This window comes from Girardinichthys multiradiatus, chromosome 22 (assembly GCF_021462225.1).
Source record: "Girardinichthys multiradiatus isolate DD_20200921_A chromosome 22, DD_fGirMul_XY1, whole genome shotgun sequence".
NCBI classification, from domain to species: Eukaryota; Metazoa; Chordata; class Actinopteri; order Cyprinodontiformes; family Goodeidae; genus Girardinichthys; species Girardinichthys multiradiatus.
The window spans coordinates 17,426,219-17,445,087 of record NC_061814.1 but is presented as its reverse complement, the minus strand read 5'-3'; the positions used below and the strand labels follow the sequence as shown (position 1 = coordinate 17,445,087).

The following is an 18,869-nucleotide window of genomic DNA, read 5'->3' as shown; positions in this document are numbered from 1 at the left end:
ATTTGGAGTCACACACAAAATTAAAGTGGAAAAACACACTACGGGCTGATCCAACTTAGATGTAATGTCCTTAAAACAAGTCAAAATGAGGCTCAGTATTGTGTGCGGCCTCCATGTGCCTGTATGACCTCCATACAACGCCTGGGCATGTTCCTGAGGTCTAGCATTGTCCTGCATTAGGAGGAACCCAGGGCCAACCGCACCAGCATATGGTCTCACAAGGGGTCTGAGGATCTCATCTCGGTACCTAATGGCTGTCAGGGTACCTCTGGCGAGCACATGAAGGGCCATGTGGCCCTCCAAAGAAATGCCACCCCGCACCATTACTGACCCACTGCCTAACCGGTCATGCTGAAGGATGTTGCAGGCAGCAGATCGCTCTCCACGGTGTCTCCAGACTCTGTCACGTCTGTCACATGTGCTCAGTGTGAACCTGCTTTCATCTGTGAAGAGCACAGGGCGCCAGTGGCGAATTTGCCAATCCTGGTGTTTTCTGGCAAATGCCAAGCGTCCTGCACGGTGTTGGGCTGTGAGCACAACCCCCATTTGTGGACGTCGGGCCCTCATACCATCCTCATGGAGTCGGTTTCTAACCGTTTGTGCAGACACATGCACATTTGTGGCCTGCTGGAGGTCATTTTGCAGGGCTCTGGCAGTGCTCCTCCTGTTCCTCCTTGCACAAAGGCGGAGGTAGCGGTCCTGCTGCTGGGTTGTTGCCCTCCTACGGCCTCCTCCACGCCTCCTGGTGTACTGGCCTGTCTCCTGGTAGCGCCTCCAGGCTCTGGACACTATGCTAACAGACACAGCAAACCTTCTTGCCACAGCTTGCATTGATGTGCCATCCTGGATGAGCTGCATTACCTGAGCCACTTGTGTGGGTTGTAGAGTCCGTCTCATGCTACCACGAGTGTGAAAGCACCACCAACATTCAAAAGTGACCAAAACATCAGCCAGAAAGCATAGGTACTGAGAAGTGGTCTGTGGTCCCCACCTGCAGAACCACTCCTTTATTGAGTGAGTCTTGCTAATCGCCAAAGATTTCCCCCTGTTGTCTATTTCATTTGCACAACAGGATGTGAAACTGATTGTCAATCAGTGTTGCTTCCTAAGAGGACAGTTTGATTTCACAAAAGTTTGATTTACTTGGAGTTATATTGTGTTTTTTAAGTGTTCCCTTTATTTTTTTGAGCAGTGTATATAACATAAACAACACATCACTCAACTTGTGATCTCATCATTTATGCCCTCCTGTGCTTGTTTTTGCCATGAGCTCCTTGAAAACAGTCATTTACATACCTGACACTAGTCTGCGTGTTTACTAAATACTAAAGCCAACCAATCTGTCTAAGAGCTTCACTCTTTTCTTATTAAAAGTGTGGATTTAAAGAATCAAAAGCTCTGGCATTAATGTATTCCAAGCGTATGTATCACTCCTGAGTCAGCGCAGTCACTCACACTAAAGATGTGGTATAAGCAAGTTGGAAAGCCCCCTAAAACAAGTAATAGACTGTCATCAACAGCCGTATCAGCACAGAAAACACAAATCATCTATCATTGTGTTTTCTACATCTTTTTCCAACATTGTTGGCTGAACAAAACTGCAAACAATCTTTCCTCAGCACTACTCGAGGTCTTTGTAAAACACCTTGTGTTGCCGTCATGAACATCCTTTCAGGTGTGTCATCCAGCTATGAGAGCGAGCTTCACAATGCACTTAGCAGTGCTAATATTCCCAGTCAATAGGTCTTGGTGCTCTGCCCCACATTCCTGCACAGTACTGAATATGATTAACGTCCAACATAAATCCCTCTTGTCCAGTAGACTGCGAAATAAAGACGGACGGGGACATGTGGAGAGAGGAAGAGAAAATGTGACAAACATATGGACTGTGGTGAAAGTGTAGTCTTTTTCAAAGAAGCCCTTTCAATCAGTGGTAAGTGATAGTCTCCACTGCTTTCTCATGAGGGAAATCATTTCATATCTGAGTTGTTCTTCTAGCTTGTGTCTTAACACAGATGGGATTTGAATTGGTCAGGCTACACCTGTATTCTCACTTTACATCTCTTGCACCCTGAAATATCTGAAACATTAATAGTAATTTTATACAAACTTCAAGTCAATGAACTTTGAATTGCAGCAGTTTTTTGGCTGCTGTATAAGAAGAAATTAGGCAATGTTTTGATCTTGTTCTGTACAGAACAAAATCTCCAGGACTACTAAAAATCAGGCCACAAACTAATTTGTAAACTTACTTATTTGTCTCCATGTACTGTCTATATCTAGGACAAAATTATTGCTCACTGAAAGCATTGTTTCTTCACCTTTGAGATTTGCTTAAAAACTGGATCCAAGAACCAAACATTAAGCTTGGCTGTTTCTCATTTGCTTATTCTCGCTTCAAACAGAAATGTCCAAAAATCTAAGCTGTGAGCCTGTAAACTAAAACTATAAAGGGATAGTTCAGGATTTCTAAAGTATGGTTTTGTTCAAAGTTATATGGAGTGGATAACTTTCCTATGATCTTAACTGAGTATAAATCCAAATCAACTGGTCCCAGAAGCTGAAGTTAATGGCTAGTTCAAGAGTGCTGCTCTAGTGTCATAAAACAACTCCAATTTCAAAATTAAAGTGTCATTGCGGGTTGTGTAACTACTGTTTAATGAACCTTTAAATCAGTTGTGCCCAAATGTTTGCCCCACCGGCCAAAATAGGCAAGTTTGCAAGCACTCAGCGGTCATTTGTTTTCCAAGTTAAAAACTCAAAATAATTTTATTGTGAATTCTGTTCTTTTTACCCACACCACGAAACGTTTAACCTGCATTATTCTGCAGTATTTTAGTGAAACAAATTAGAAAAGACCAATTTACCACTGAGGTATTAGCAAAACCCACTGGGTTTTAAATTTAGACCAGGAACACAATCATGTTTGATTTTATCATCAACAAATCTAAGTTTGGACTTAGGAGGTAAAGTGAATGTGGCATTACTAGCCACCAGCTCTTTTTTTCTGCTTCACTGTTGCATCTCAGTTAACAGTTTTTATTTGCATTGCAAATAACTGATTCCAAAAGTTTTAATGAGCATCACTAAAGGCAGCCTTAGTACCACCAGTGGTACTAGGACCACAGTTTGAGAACCATTTATGTAAAGGCAGAGTAAACGTCAATAAAATAGGGTTTGCTTTTAAGCAGCTTTTCATATCACATAATTTCCTCCCTCCTTCTGTGTAAGACTTGGACTGACCGGTACATCAATCTTGATGAGGGCTATGTCTGACTTCTCGTCGACGTCTTTGATTTTGGCATCGTAGGAGGCACCGCTCTTTAGCTCCACTTTGACCCTGTGTTTATTGGCCACAACGTGCGCATTGGTCACAATCTGGCCGTCTTCTGACACGACAAAGCCGGAGCCACTGGCCACAGCCACCTCCCGCTTGGAATAAGTCATCCTGAAGACGGACAGAAGAGGATAGTGGAAGGAAGAAGAAAAAGTCTTTACTCACAGAACAACCAATATGTGCTGGTTCAGTAGAGTCTTAGCATTTTTTTTTTTACATGTTTTCTTTATATAAAATGGATATATTGTTTAAGATGCCCCGATCAGACCTTTGTGGCTGATTTCTGATCTTTGATCTTTGGAAAGGTTTGATCTGCTGAGATTTTAGCTGATTCCGATCTCTCTTTTTTGAATTTAGGAAAACATGATATCTGTAAATGATTTTTCTAAATATTGCGTGACTCTATGGATAGTGATTAACATAGCACGTTTTGCTTTGTCTTTGCTTTTTCATCATAATAATGTTCCTATCTTTCTCCTGACCTCTGTAATCCAGATGACTCTAAGAGGTATCATGATAGGGGATAAAGGACAATAAAAATCCATAAAAAAGTAATCTATAATTTCAGCAAGCAGAGCTTCAATATATGGCACCTGAGATATAAGTGTACCAAATATTAAATCACAGCAGGCCTTTAAGGTTGTGATTTTTTTATACATTAACATCGCAATGACAACTGTGATTTGTTATATTGTGCAGGTCTACTGAAGTCGTTCAGTTCTTTTAATTTCCAGGTGCATTTCTCTCTCTATAAATATATCAACGGCTAAAGGTTAGGCATTCAAAGGTAAGTCGGTAAGAATAAGGAGGTATCTGAGACAAAGATATTTATTGAACCACTTTGCAGACAACTTTGACAGAAAAACATAAGGTATTACAGACAAAATCTGGTGAAATGAAAACAAATTTGAGTCTGCACCACTTTCCCACAATCGCAGAAACACACATTCAGATAAACAACTTGTACGTACTTGCGGAAAAGTTCAATGTGAACCACAGAGGGAGCGATTTTCTCCACCACGTCAGCGATGAAGTTGTATTTGTGCCTCGGGCTGTCTGGATTGTCCTGAGCTGCGCACACACACACACACACACAAAAAGATGTCAGACTGGCAAAATAAACAACCCATTCACTGAAATAGTGCATGATGTAAGCCATGTGAGAATAGAAAACTGACAAAAAAGGCTGACCTCTATCATAACACAGGGCGGAAAAAGAAAAGATGACTCTTCTGAGGCTGATACTGTCAAGGTCAGCTCTGGTATACATGCTCATTTGCCATGTCTGGCCATAAACAGAAGAAATGAATGCTTTGAAATAAACTGAATCACGCATCCAGCTTTGAGCCAGTTAGGAAACCCTGACCTGGTAATCAACTCCCTCTAAGATGAAAGTGTAAACAAAACTAGTTTCCTCTGAGCTTTTCATCCTTTTATTCATAAACCCTTTCTCTGCCACGTAGTTTGGATCCATCTATTTTTCCCTTATGAGGCCAATTTTCAGTCATTACGTTCTGAGAGGAAAAGCCAAAGGCACCCATAGGCCCTGGGATATCATTAATTGCGCTTAAGGAATGAGGACACTTTCCGCTTGAGGTGCAGTTACGCTAATACAGGCTCAGAATGAAAACCATGGAAAGGGACTAAATTATACAGTATGAAAACATTTGTCAGGGAGATGGTGTCTTCATATCATCCCCAGATTATTCCCAGCTGTCAGAAACCACATTTTCTTACAATTCCACAAAGTTTTAAGACATTTATCACAACAGAAATGTAAAGCACCGTGTAATAGACAAAGTCAAAGAGTCAATAAAGTAAAAGAGATATATCCTGAGGGCAGCATGAATTTTAGAACAAGGTGTTCACTGGATTTCATCTGATGGCTGTTAAAGATTCTTGCCTTGCACTAAAATGGTACATTTACACTAATTATAGGAAGAAATAGCGTTGTTTAAACCCTTCAAAAAAAATTTCCCTTTTTGAACTTTGAATAAAGCATTAATTGTGATAAATGCTAGGCTATTTTCCTACCACTACATTAAAGGAAGGTAATGGAAAGACTGGAGTCATTCTCTCCATGTTAGCTTCAGATCCAGGAGGTTTGTGGTCAGCTTCGATAGGGTTAAAGTTACCACGACTGGTCAAAACTCATCTCATTTCTATAGTGCCCATAAAGGCTCACAGTTCCTTCCAGTTAAACATGTTATTAAGAATATGGTCCCTGATCACATGGAGATTGGGGTGAAGGTTCACCTTCCAGCAGGACATGGGCCCTAAACATACAGCCAGAGCTACAATAGAATGGTTTAGATCAAAACACATTCAAGTATCTGAATGGCCCAGTCAAAGTCCATACCTAAATCAAATTCAGAACCTGTGGCAAGATCTAGACATTCATGTTCATAGATGCTTTCCGCCCCATCGGACTGAGCTTGAACTGCTTTGCAAAGAAGAAAAGGCAAAAATTTGACTCCTTAAAAGAACAAACCTGGTCTGTATATGGTTCACACGTTTAACCCCCGACACCACCAGCGATGCAACTTTGAGTTGTACTCTCTACCCCATTCCAATAGAAGACATATGGAGACATTTGGTGACTGCTAATAAAAGAGCTAAATAAAGTTAAGCATCCGTTAACAACAATCAGATGGCTGGAAGATTGTTTCTGGTGTTGGTGAAGGTCTTAAAAATCAGGAAAGCATTACAAAATGTTGAAGAACCTTTCTTATAAAAACACCAGAATTAGGTTTTTTTGTGATCTTTGGCACACACAGAGCTCACAATCCTCACAGCTTGATGTATCCATTATCTCTCCCAGAGCTACATACAACAACCACAAAAGGTCCCAGTTCAAGTTCCCAGCTTGTTTTCCCATACATCTCACCCAGTGTTTTACTTGCACTTACACACAAAGGCAGCTTTCTCTCCTACATTAAGAACCAAATCCAGATCATCTCCTTTAGCTCATTTCATATTGTGCAAATTAATCAAAACATTCTCAAGTAAAACAATAATTGCGTGTACCATTTTGTGCTGCTCAACAGAGCGTTTTCTTGTTCTCGGTCAATGTCATCATTTTTGGTTTTGTTGTGGAAAAACCTCACTTCCTGCCTCTTTGTAATTGGTTCCACCTGCACTCTTCTACTTGTCCATTTGTATTAAAGTCAAAAAAGTTACATCATGTAAACTCTCAGACATTTCTTTGACCTCAGTGGAAAACATAATTAGATCAATTATTTCTGCAGAACATTGCAGGGGGGATAAGGCCTGCAGCCGGCAGTGAAGGGCAGGTTACAGGTGGCCAATCCATGACAGAGTAAATACAGAATTAGACCGGCATTCATTCTCTCCTTCCAGATCAATTTTAACAAATCACCAGTTAAAGTTAAGGGTATGAGTTCTGACCGCAAGCAACATATATGCACAAACAAAGCATCCAAACGCCAGATAGAAAGGCAACAGCTGACCTGCAGATGCAAACACAGTGAACTGACAACCTACATGAGAAAGTACAGCTGAGGCACAAAATTAACACAAGAACCAGGCTGAACTGCAACAGATACTACTGGTGAATCAAATCCGTTTTGACAAATGGACAGCTAAAAGAACCTGGGTAATAATTTACACATGACGTTATGTTATTTCATGCAAACAAAGCACAAACAGGAAACCTAATGCAAAATAATATTTGCTTAACCCTCTTTGATTTATATAAAATGCATGCCACCATTTTGAAAGGTGAGAACAAATTGGGAAATGCTATCACATTCCAAAACATAAATTCTGGGTACTTTACATATGAAGTACAAGTGCTACATTTATGCTGAAAGAAAACATTTTTATTTATAGAAATCTGACTTAGAAGCAGTCTCATTACTCTTTGCTTGAGGGAAAAAAGAGCTCTAAGACCAACTGTGATCTGGTTGTAGGCCAACAGAGCATCTCCAGAAATTGTCCAACTACAAGCAATTGTTTTTAAAAAGGACTCTGCCAAGATTTCAAGGCTGCTCCTCAAATATCTTAATATTATTAAACTGAGTTACAAACCTCAGTGAGCTGAAGTGAGTAGGTCTCAGCACCTTTGTGTCTAGCATCCAAAGCAACTCTTCTTCTGATTTACTGATAGTCACATAGCCTTCCTTTGTCTTGGTCGGATTTTCTTAGACTTTGCCAAATGGTTCCTTGGTTCTTTTTCTGTTTTCTATACCTCCCCAACATGTCCTCAAGTTCTGCAGAGTGCTGGAACTGTATCCTGTTCCTGTGTGCTGAGTGGAGGAGCCTAATAGCAGTAGAGTCAGCTTGTCCATGATATGTAGTCTGGATCACCTGTGGATTCTGTCATTTGAGAATAAGAAGGAACACTGGCCATGCATGGAGTTTGCATGTTCTCCCTGTGCATGCGTGGGTTCTCACCGGGTACTCCGGCTTCCTCCCACAGTCCAAAGACATGCCTGTTAGGTTAATTGGTCACTATAAATTGCCCTTAGGGGTATGAATGAGTGTGTGTGTGGTTGTTTGTGTGTTGCCCTGCGATGGACTGGCAACCTGTCCAGGGTGTACCCTGCCTCTTGCCCATAGACTGCTGGAGATAGGCACCAGCTCCCCTGCGACCCACTATGGAATAAGCGGTAGAAAATGACTGACTGACTGACACTGGCCATGCTGGTCTCATGCCAATGAACCTCATCATCCTCACTCCTAGCTGGCAACATTCTAAGAAACCTTATTTCTTGTCATTTTGTAATATGCATATGCTGCCACTCAACTGGTTGTAATAAAAATGATCTCACCAAGCAGCTGAAACAAACAGTCTACACTCTCAAAAAGAAAGAAAAAGACATGTTATGCTCCTGCTCCTTGCAAATAGAGATTGACCCGAGAAGCTCTCCTAATAGAGAGTGGGTGGTGAGAAGAGCACACATCTCCAAATTGCTTATATGGTTGCTGGGAGAATAAAATTTCTGTTTTCAGACAGCAGTTTAAATGCAAAACCAATTTCTCACTAAATTAAAGTGTAGCCTTGTATAGTATTTATTTAGCAATGAAGAGAGGGGATTAAAGAAGTATGCTGCTCATTGGGTGTATTATATAATTTCATAATATTCAAAGCCAGACTCATTGAAAACTGTCACGCTTCTGAGCCTCTGGTGATCAGCTTAGAGTGATCTGTAAAAACCCAATTTTGGATTTCTGTATATGAGTCCTTCTGACTACATTCATGAAGGTAGTGCTTTGCATTTGTATAGAAACACCCTGACCTGCATCCTTTCATGTTGTTCTTAAGCTGAAAAATTACTAATGCTATTTCCTCCCTGTGATTGGCTGGTGACCTGTCCAGGGTGTACCCTGCCTCTCACCAGCAGACACTGCAGATAGGCACTAGCTCCCCTGTGACCCAGTACGGATGAAGCGGGTATAGAAAATGAATGGATGGATGGATGGATGGACGGATGGATGGATGGCTATTTTCTCCTCAACAACAAGGCAGAAACAGATGGTGGAGGAGCAGAAACCTCTCATATTTATAGGCAAAGATTTCTGCAACAGATTGTGAGGAGGCATCATAGTGCATATGTGATCCCATGTGGATCATGAGTGTGTTCACACTAAAATAATGTTTTCCAAATTGACCACAATCTGGTGACATTGGAAGGGTCTTGCAGATGCTCAAGATTGTAGGGCAGTTTCTAATCTGATGTGACCGGTGTTTGAACAACTGCCAGAGCAAGCCCAAATCATAAACTGTTATGGAGTGATGACATTATGTGTTTGTTCTGACATATTCCATTTAGTTAGAGCTGTTTTCTTTAAAGAGAGAAGTGCCTTCCTTATGACTTTTCCCCTAGACAAGGGAATACTTTTTTCAGTGTTTAATTATATTGCCATAAACATCTATCATACTAGCAGAGGCTTGTCAAGTCTTACTGTACAATTCGATGAAATTACACATGGTCTGTCCTTGGAGTGAACCTTCTGGCATGTTAAATGGGAAAACTGGTTATGCTCTTGAATGTTTCCACTTGTTAACTTTTTTAATTTTGATACAAAAAAACAAACTGTTATTCAAAGATATTTGGTTATCACACCCAATGTATTCTTTGTGTCTGTGTGAAGTTAAGTACGGGGTTAAGTACACAGACATTGGAAAGGCAGCAAGAGAGTAACAGGCATTGAGAGCAAGTAAGAAAACAGATGAGTAGAACATGAAAATAGGAGCAGAGACAGACTGGTAGAATGATACAGACAAAAGTCAGACACATGCATTTATATTGTGTGCAGCTGAGACAAGTTCAGGAAAAATGTGCACATTCAGCGAATCTCAGCAGCCAGAGTCAATGAGTGTGCTTTGCAACTACAGCTGGGAAAGAAGGTAAAAATGGTACAGTGCATCCACAGCTATAGACTGCATTGTTTTTGTTTGGGTTTTTGGGGGGGACTTGTATAAAGCGTTTATATTAGCCTTATGAAAGTTCTGCAATCAAAATCTGAATGCTCACACAATGCTACACATATTTTTAACTGCTTAGCTGCTCCTCAAGCCTTGACATGCAGTTCAGAGATAAAGCTGAAAACTCATGGAACTCTAGATGCTCCATGTATTTCTTCTTGATCCGTATCCACAGCATCTTTCACTACCAATAAAGCCTTACAAACTCCTGAAAGCACATTATTTCTGAAAAAGTGGAGTGTTTCTAACTAATGAAACCAAAAGGTCAAGACATTGTCTTGACCTAGTTTTCACTGCCAAAGCAAACTGCTTGTTCAATCAAGATCATTACCCTCCAGATGCAAATGAGGTCATGCAACTGTACTGTACTTGCATGTGTTTTCTTAATGTGGGGCCAGGTTTGCAAGGGGCAGGTCAGTGTCCTCAGAGAGGGGTTGAGTTCCTTCGTCCCGTCAACGTTCACAATCTTTGATGTGCAGCCTTAAGCACATACTAACAACTGGTAGAAATAATAGGAAACTGAGGCTGTTTAAGACAGCGTTGTTGTAAGGTTAGGACAGTAACACTTGAAATATGATTTGCTGTGCTGCAGAAAAAAACTTTCCCTGGATGGAATTAGTAGTGTTCACTGCAGTCTGTTTAAGACATGGTTATCTGCCTGGGAATGACTTACAGTAACCCTTTAAGTTGCTACCAAAACTAACAGCGAATGTGGTGATGTAGTCTGCTCATAAACTGTGCCTCCATGTTTTCAGATATATATATATATATATAAGTAAAAACTTTTCCTTAAAAGTGAGGGCTGCTAATTTGGTGTTTTCCTCTGAGTGTCCCGCCTGCTTTAAACTGTCCTCGACAGAGGAGGAATTGTGGTTTTGAGTCGGTTCCAGAAATTCCTTCACGAGATGATTGGGTGTGATTTACGAGTGACAAAAGAAACAGACTGGGAGGGAGAGACAGAGAGAGCAAAACGAGGAGCAGGAAGCAGTTTGAGGTTGTTACTGGAGGGAAATACAAGTTTCCAAAAGCCTTGAGGGAAGTTTTTAGGCCTTTGAGGCAGCAGGTGCTGAAGCTTTGCATGCATGCGTTTTTTTAAGTGCCCACTTCCTTTTTTTCTTTTTTTAAGTGCCCACTTCCAAAAGCAGTATGGAGGATAAATACACACCAAAACCAAAGGCATATTTAACACCTGCAGCCTTGAATGTATGTGATCACTCCCCCTTCCTGAGTGTTTCAAGTCCTGTTTTAAGATATAGACACATACCACACTGATGATGATGATGATGATGAATTACCCACTTGTTCATCTGTACAGAATGGTTTTTTTTTTTTCTTAGTTGGGCTGCGTCGCTCCAAGAAAATTATGTCAGTTTATTACAGAACTGCTCCGGTTAGAGTAAAACACTTCGGCAAAGCACACATCTGCAAGGAAACTCCAAGATTTATAATAAGCACATCAGTATTATTCTGATATTCTTTTTATCCACATTTAAAAATTCCTAAAGATTCTAAATAACTAAATCACACAGGTCATGGGATTGGCTATGAGAAACCAAGCTGATTATACTCATTTGACTTCACTGGACATGCATCCCAAAGGTCAGATCAAGCTTTACATAAGTAGTGCAGCTCATGACTTCATCCAGTCAGACTAAAGTGAAAACAGTCCTCAGATCGAGGCTGATTGTATTGGGAATAAGAGGGAAACCAGCTGAATGGTGGCTCTTGTTGTCTAAGACACGACTGTGGCTCAGTAGGAAGAGTAGTCGTCTTGCAATCAGAAGTTTGTGGGTTCAATTCCAGCTTCCTCCTGCCATATGTCGATGTGCCCCTGGGCAAGGCACTTAACCTCAAGTTGCCTACCGATCTGCATATCGGTGTATGAATGTGAGTGCGATTGGGCTCTAGTGTAAAGTGCTTTGAGCGGTCTGTATGACTGGAAAAGAGCTATATAAGTTCAGTCCATTTACCATTTTACACATGGATATTGTGTGCTACTGAGCTACAACATCTGTGTAAACTTCAGACCAGTCAGAAACTTCACATTAGTCCAGTGAGAACTGAAGGGGTCAGGCTAAAGGGCTAGTAGACAAGACAGAGTTAAAAGTGTTAATTTGCTAAATAAAATGTTTACTTTCAATGTTTATTTTCAAAAACATACAGGATAAGTACATGTAAATAAATTAGAATATTATTGAAAATGTCATTTATTCCAGTAATTCATTTCAAAAAGTTAACCTTTTGTTATATAGATTCATAACATATTCTGATATATTTCATATAGTTGATATATTTATCATTTTTTGTGTTAATTTTAAAGATTATGGCTAAAAGCTAACAAGCCTCCAAAATGTAGTTTCAGTTTATAACATAAGTCCATGTACAGGATATGCACTCAATACTTGGTTCAGGTGACTTTTGCATGAATGGCTTAGCATGGAGATGATATCTCGTGGCTCTGCTGAGGTGTTAAGGAAGCCCAGGTTGCTTAATAGCACCCTTCAGCTCATCTTCATTGTTAGGTATGTTGTCTCTTATCTTCCTCTTGGCACTACTTCATAGATTCTCTGAGATTTAGGTCAGCTGTTTGCTGACCAATGAAGCACAGTGATACCATGATCATTATAGCAGGTTTTTGTATTTTTGGCTGATAAATCATCGCTGACTGTGGAAATGGCACACAGGACATTAAGCAACTTAAGCCCATTTCAGATCATCGCTTTGCATGATACACAAAACGACCTCAAATCAAAGATTCCAACATGGAAAGTGGGGTTGAAGTAGACTCACCAATATCACACCCCTGATCCACCCCAGTAGGTAAATTTTCTGGCATTTTCACACTCTAGGAACTTGATATTTGAATGAAATGCTAAACTTGCTTTTAATTGAAAAGAACACTTTGGACCACTGAACAAAAGACACTTCTGATGTCTCTGGTTCAGGAGGAATCTGTGTGGTGGCTCTTGAAGCTGAGTCCATCTTATGATTTTCCCTCAAGCTCTTGAATCACTGTTGCTTCTACACCCTTTTCTACCATACGTTTTCCTTCCAGTCAACTTTCTTTTAATACGCTTGGATAGAGAACTCTGAAAAGCAGGCTTCTTTAGCAATGACCTTTTGCTGTTTAGTCTCCATGGGATGGGTGATCACAACTGTCTTTCCCATGATTGTGTAGATAACAAAAAACTTATCAAATTAAAGTAAAAATATGGTTTTCTGAAAAACTGAATTTGAAAAGGTGTGAGCCATACGCACCTTAATGAGCAGAACTCTTTGCAGAACTCCTGGAATCTATTACCAGGACTACAACACCCATGCAACTTTCTCATCTCCAAGCCTTAATGACAACAACCTAAGCCTCACCTTTCCCGCAGGCTCCCCGCTGAATGAAGAGAACAGGTGGCTGCTGCAGCTTCTGCGCCCTTCGGCTCACCCTCTTCAGCTCGCAGATACTCCGGTAAGACACCCCGTCGCTCCCGCAGACCGGCTCCGTGGATTTGCACACGCAGAGCCCGCTCTTGCTTCTCTTCCTTACCGTGACACTGTACGCCACCCCGCCGGAGACGGAGCACTCTAGCCCCTCTCCGCACATCGGGTCCCCGAGTTTCCCCCCGCCGCCGCAGGCTTCCCCCTCGCCGGACGCACACACCGTGCAGCACTGGCAGACGTCGAGGGATTGCCCCGCCGGGCAGTCCGCTGGCAGACGGGGACACATCGATTTGTCACACACAGAGGGGCATCCGACAACATAGCGACTGGAGATCTGCGCCTCAGCCTGCAAAGACGCTGCGGCCACGCACAACAAGAAGGACCAAAACATTGTCCAAATTAAAAAGTAAAAAGGTTTTAAAAGTAAAAGACAAAATTGAAAGAAAAAGAAAAGTCCGGTCCCGGCTTGTAGGGGTGTAGGATGGCAGAGCTATGTAGTGAGGGGGAAGGCATCGCAGCTGGAGAGGCATTTAACAGAACCTCTGCGCAACCAATCTCTGCGCACGTTTTTACTGGCACCGCATCACACACGCAACCTTCCATGCAGTGGGAAAATGCATGGAGAGTGGTGCATTTACGGGACGCACTGCAAGAAAAAACAGAGAATGGATGCTCCTGGAAAAAACCGAGGGCGACATAAAAACTGTAAGGGAGACGCAGGCAGTGGCATTTTTTGCCCACATTATACTTGCTGTCTCCGGGATTATAAACACTTGCCAAAAACACCAGAGAAGCAAATCCCAGATATGATCAAATCAAAATAGAAAATTTGAGCCTTTAATTACAAGAGTTATTTATGATGCTTCGAATTCATATCCATATGAAACATTGGATTAATGAGCTTTTGGTGGAAAAAATATAAGTCTGTAATGTAACAAAATGTGGAAAAAAAAGAAGGGTGGTAATACCCTTCGGTGCCCGTTTGTTTTTGTTTTACCAGTTAAAGGTTTCTTAACCAGGCCAGAAATTTTCAGTCTAAGTGAGACCTGTCTAAATGTCTCAATCTAAGGTAGACATAATGCCAAAAAATTACAAAATTTCCCAATTTAGTGTCTTCATGCATAGAATAAAGGTCTCATAAATTTCAAAGTGTCCTAAAAAACCTCTGTTTAGTGTTGTGGAACAATCCAGTTCAGGTTAGACTAGTTTATGTTGAAGAAGCAATGATCAAATGTAGTTCACATTCCTTACAAGTACAGTAAAAGTCAGCTGCATTCTTCGACCATATTTTCTTACGCTGCAGGTGGGCGCCCCTTCTCATCTCACATGAAAATAAGCAATTAAAGCCATGTTCAGACAACTGAGTGAACCTGCGTCACTCCCTAGTAGTATGGCGCCCTGGGGAAGAGCCAAATTGCTCATATTCAAAAACTGCTGCTAGAAATGTAAGGGATCTGATCAGAAGTGGCAAGATATGGGCCACTGATAATCTTTGGGGTGGCAAAAAAAATGAAAAGCACAACAGTGCAATAGAATAGAAAATATTTGATTAATTAGAAACTTGGGAATTGAGATTCAATTTTAATTTGTTTTATTATGCTGCTGTGGAGTGAGGAGGAATTGATTTAACAGTGCCATGCTGTTACAGTAAAACAAATAACAAACATGTATAATTCATTTATTACTCAATAGTTGCCATTCATAGAATCTTGTTCTTTTTTTCCCCAGTTCATACTATAAGATAAAAAATGCACATAACCTTTGGGGTCATTTCCTCCCTTCGCCTTACTGGCGCCACTAGAACTGACACAAAATACATGCCCTGAATTATTGACAAATGTCTTGACAAATGAAGCACTGCAGTCTCTGTGCCAGATATTCAGCTTTTGTTTTTTTGTTGAGAGTTTGCAAATGTCTGCCCTAGACCCCAGGAACTAGTAACGCTATGGATTTTAGTGGCCCACCTTTTAATAAACTAAAAATAAAACCCAAGCAACGGAACGTGAAAGGACTGCCTAAAGCCTGTCTGTGTTTTACAAACTCCCCAGCACTCTGCAGGGCTGTTTCCAAACAGTTTTTTTTTTGTTTTTTTTGTTTGTTTTACTGCTCCCTCATTAATTAGTCCCACATGGCATCAACAAAAACCTTATGGCTAAACCAAACTATTAGGAGGGGAAAATAATGGGGAGATTGTGGGAACTTTGGAGGTTATAACAGCACATTTATCCTTTGTTTAAGTTTAACTACTAAAGATTCATAAGATCTTTTAAGCATATGGCCAAATTACTAAATGCCATTCAAACTCCGTGCCACAACAGAGTGATTTTCTAATGAATCCATTAATTTATCTTATATATATTATATCATATATTTTTTTGTCCTAAATGACACTTCACTACAAATCTACTTCTGAACAACAGAGCTTTGTCAGATTTCTGTCTGTGCCCAACTGTAAGACTCCAATAAACGGTACTGCAGTAAATCAGCATCATAAAACGCCTCAACACGGCGTGATTGATTGTGAGGAGCAGGATTCTTTGAATAGTCCCCAAGCGGGTTTAAATTGAGGGGAGTTTGTTTGTAAAATGCAGTTTGGTAATGGAGGGGACTGAGGGCTGGTACCCCCTGTGGAGAGTTTAGGTTAACACAAACATCTGTAGGAAGAGGGCAATTAGAAAGGGGCAGAGTGTTGCACAGGAAACAGGGAGCCCTACATTTAAAAAGTAAACTATAATTTGTATGCATAAAACCACTCACTGTAAACAAAATGAATCCAACTGGCAGCATCACTGAAGACCTTTGTGTACGAAGAAGAGCCCTCTTCTGTGCAAATACGTAGGCGACAAATGGTGAGAAAATCTACAGATGAAAACAACCTCATCTATAAGGAACACCCATTTTCCAACCGAGGGCAATGAACACAGCCAAGGATGGATCACACAGCCTGAGGTCTGTGTGATCTCTCCTCGACAGTCTGCTGTCTCAGCTGCGAACCCAGATCTTAAAGGAACAGCAGGGCTTTAGTTTAAAGCCCCAAACCACATTTAAATCTCAAAGCTGATGATAGTAGTGTGTCCAAATGTCCACTTTAAATCTCCTGAAGGCCAGTTTTCCTCTTTTACTTCTCAGGGTCATTATCAAGGCTTTGGTATACCATCCAGACTTGACCACGTTTATCACGGCACCATGGCACCCTTTGTAAAAACATGAAAAAGGCTTAAAATATTGTTACTGCAGCACCCTAAGCTCATCATCAAAATTTAGGAAAAATCTGTGTCTAATATTTTTATTGAAAAGCCAAAGAAAATACTACAATACACGCATTACTTTTAACAGTCACAAGTTGCTACGCTTTTTTACACAAACAACACATAATTACAACCTAACAAACGTACAGTAACAAAACAAAACCAAATAGCTGAAAAGAAGTAGTCCTACCCACCCCACCCTTGAACCCATGGTGCTATCTGTCGGTTAAATCAAACTTGCCTCATCACACCCACATTTATCACAGATTGGTGAAATCTCGGGGAATATTTTATGCAGCCGTGCTTTTAAATAGCTTTTAAATAATACGATATTTTAAACTGAATTTAAAAGTGATGTGCATTTATAGAATCAAAATGTTGCTCCAAACATCATTATGAATTTCTACCCCAAGTTATTTTTCCCATGCAGACTTTACTTTAGACATGTCAATTTGTGAAATAGTTAACTATATTTCATATATGAATGAAACAGAATTTTTCCCAGTCAAACAGTCCACTAAACATTGATCTAACTTGTCTGGCATTGTAGTTTCAAAAGCTTCAATGTGGGATCTTGCAAAATTCCTTATTTGCAGAAATCCCTAGTCTGCAAATAGTATTTGTCTTTACGCTGCTGAAATGAAGAAAAATCGCCTTGCATATACAAATGACCAACATTTTTGTAAGAATGTGAAATCGATAACCTTAGGGAGTAAATGATGGGTTAGCCGCAATAGATGCAAACGACAAATCTCTTAATTTAAATACCTCCCCTTTCTGCCTCCAAATTCGAATAGTATTGTGAATTATTGGATTTTAGTATTTCTGTTTAAGCAATAGGACTCATTGCAACTGCCCCGAGATCATAAGGTGCATAGTCTTCCCGCTCCCAATCCAGCTAGCTCCTCACTATAGTAGAGTCATCCAACCGTTGAACTATGAACTATATATCGTATGTTAGTAGCAAAATAATAGTACTTAAATTCTGGTAAAGCCAGTCTGCCATAAAGTTTTGTTTTACACAGGTGAATATTTTTTTATTTGGGAAAAATCTAACCATTAATCTGATCCAACACTGATTTAATGGGGATAAAAATCATTCAAATGTTAGGAAAAAAAGGCAAAAATTGTTGGTCCCCCCAATACCTAAATAAATGCAACTGAAGCATTTGTTTAATTTATACCTTTTTTAATGTAATCGGTGCCTAGGAACCTCTCAGTGATACCCTATGACTTTGTTTCCCTGGGGTATAAACATGACGTGACACGGAGGCCAATTTCTTTTAGTCACTGGCCACAAGGCTAGACGAGGGCCCATATTTATCTTCCCATAATGCACAGTGAGGAGGAAAGAGAGGTAAAAAATATTCTTCAAAGATCATTGTTATAGAGAACTGCAACAAATAGTGGTATCCTGGGGTCACCATGTTTCCATAACAACCATTTGTTGATATCTATGTGCAAACTGGTTGTCTGAGTGTGATGCAAGGGGAAAAAAAAGTTATTTCTGTCCTAACTGTACAGCGGGGGCTTACTGGAACTGGGTGCCTTGGTCAAAACACCAAGTTGGAGTGCTATGAAAGGATGAATATGTGGAAAAACACATCACCGTTAAGTATGGTGAAGGATCTGTCATGTTGTGGGCCTGTTCTCCTTCCAAAGGCCATGGGAACCATTTAAGAGGGCATGGCAACATAGACTCTTTGAGATGCCAAAAGATTTGGAACAAAAAATCTTGAAAACTGAAAATGGGTCTTCAATAAAATAATGATCTAAACTATGTGGACAGCTCAATTAAGAAAGGATTCAGCATACAGAACTTAACCTTCTTCCATGACACATCCCCCAAACCTAAATCCTGAATAAAACCCACTGGGGGGGCTGACAATAGGAGAACATAGTACTAGGACCAAGTACTCTGGATGAATTAGAGACTTTCTAACAGTAGTTCCTTTTTTGCCTACTAAATAAATGTACTGTTTAAAGTTTGGATTTTTCTAAAGAAAAATCAGTGTGACATTATTATCCTATAATAAAAGACTTATTTTAAGGCTTTTTACACATCTTTACCAAGGGCACTGTAAAAGGTTGTCTGAGAAAATTGTTTATCCAACGAAGAGCCTTTAGCATTGATTATTTATGGAAAAGAATCTATACTCATCTTTACTCCCTCAGGAATATGCTGTTTTAATGACAACATGTAGAGATTTCATCTTTAATCATTTTTTCTTAGAAGTTAAAAAGATTGACCTTCACATAGTGCCATGACGTAAACCTTATTTTCTCCACAGGAGGGCAGTAGGGAGCATTTACTGCCAGGAGTGAAGTTGGCACATAAAAGATGAGACTATAGAGTGGTTGTAATTTTAATAAGTGTCACAAGCACAACTCTCACCAAACA

At 40.3% G+C, this 18,869-nt stretch overlaps 1 protein-coding gene across 2 annotated transcripts in view; it reads right to left on the bottom strand.

The window, feature by feature from the left end:
• The window catches only part of LOC124859645 (serine protease HTRA1A-like), a 46,008-nt gene extending 32,228 nt beyond the window's left edge, over nucleotides 1-13,780 (bottom strand). Inside the window, exons 1-3 of one of the 2 annotated variants that reach the window (XM_047352541.1) lie at nucleotides 13,155-13,780; nucleotides 4,309-4,408; nucleotides 3,244-3,448 (exon numbers count right to left, since the gene is read on the bottom strand). In XM_047352541.1, coding sequence (XP_047208497.1) covers nucleotides 3,244-3,448; nucleotides 4,309-4,408; nucleotides 13,155-13,611 — 762 coding nt within the window. In that variant the 5' untranslated portion in view covers nucleotides 13,612-13,780. The remainder of the gene's footprint in view (nucleotides 1-3,243; nucleotides 3,449-4,308; nucleotides 4,409-13,154) is intronic. The other variant, XM_047352542.1, reaches the window with a different exon arrangement.
• Nucleotides 13,781-18,869: the final 5,089 nt, after the last annotated feature.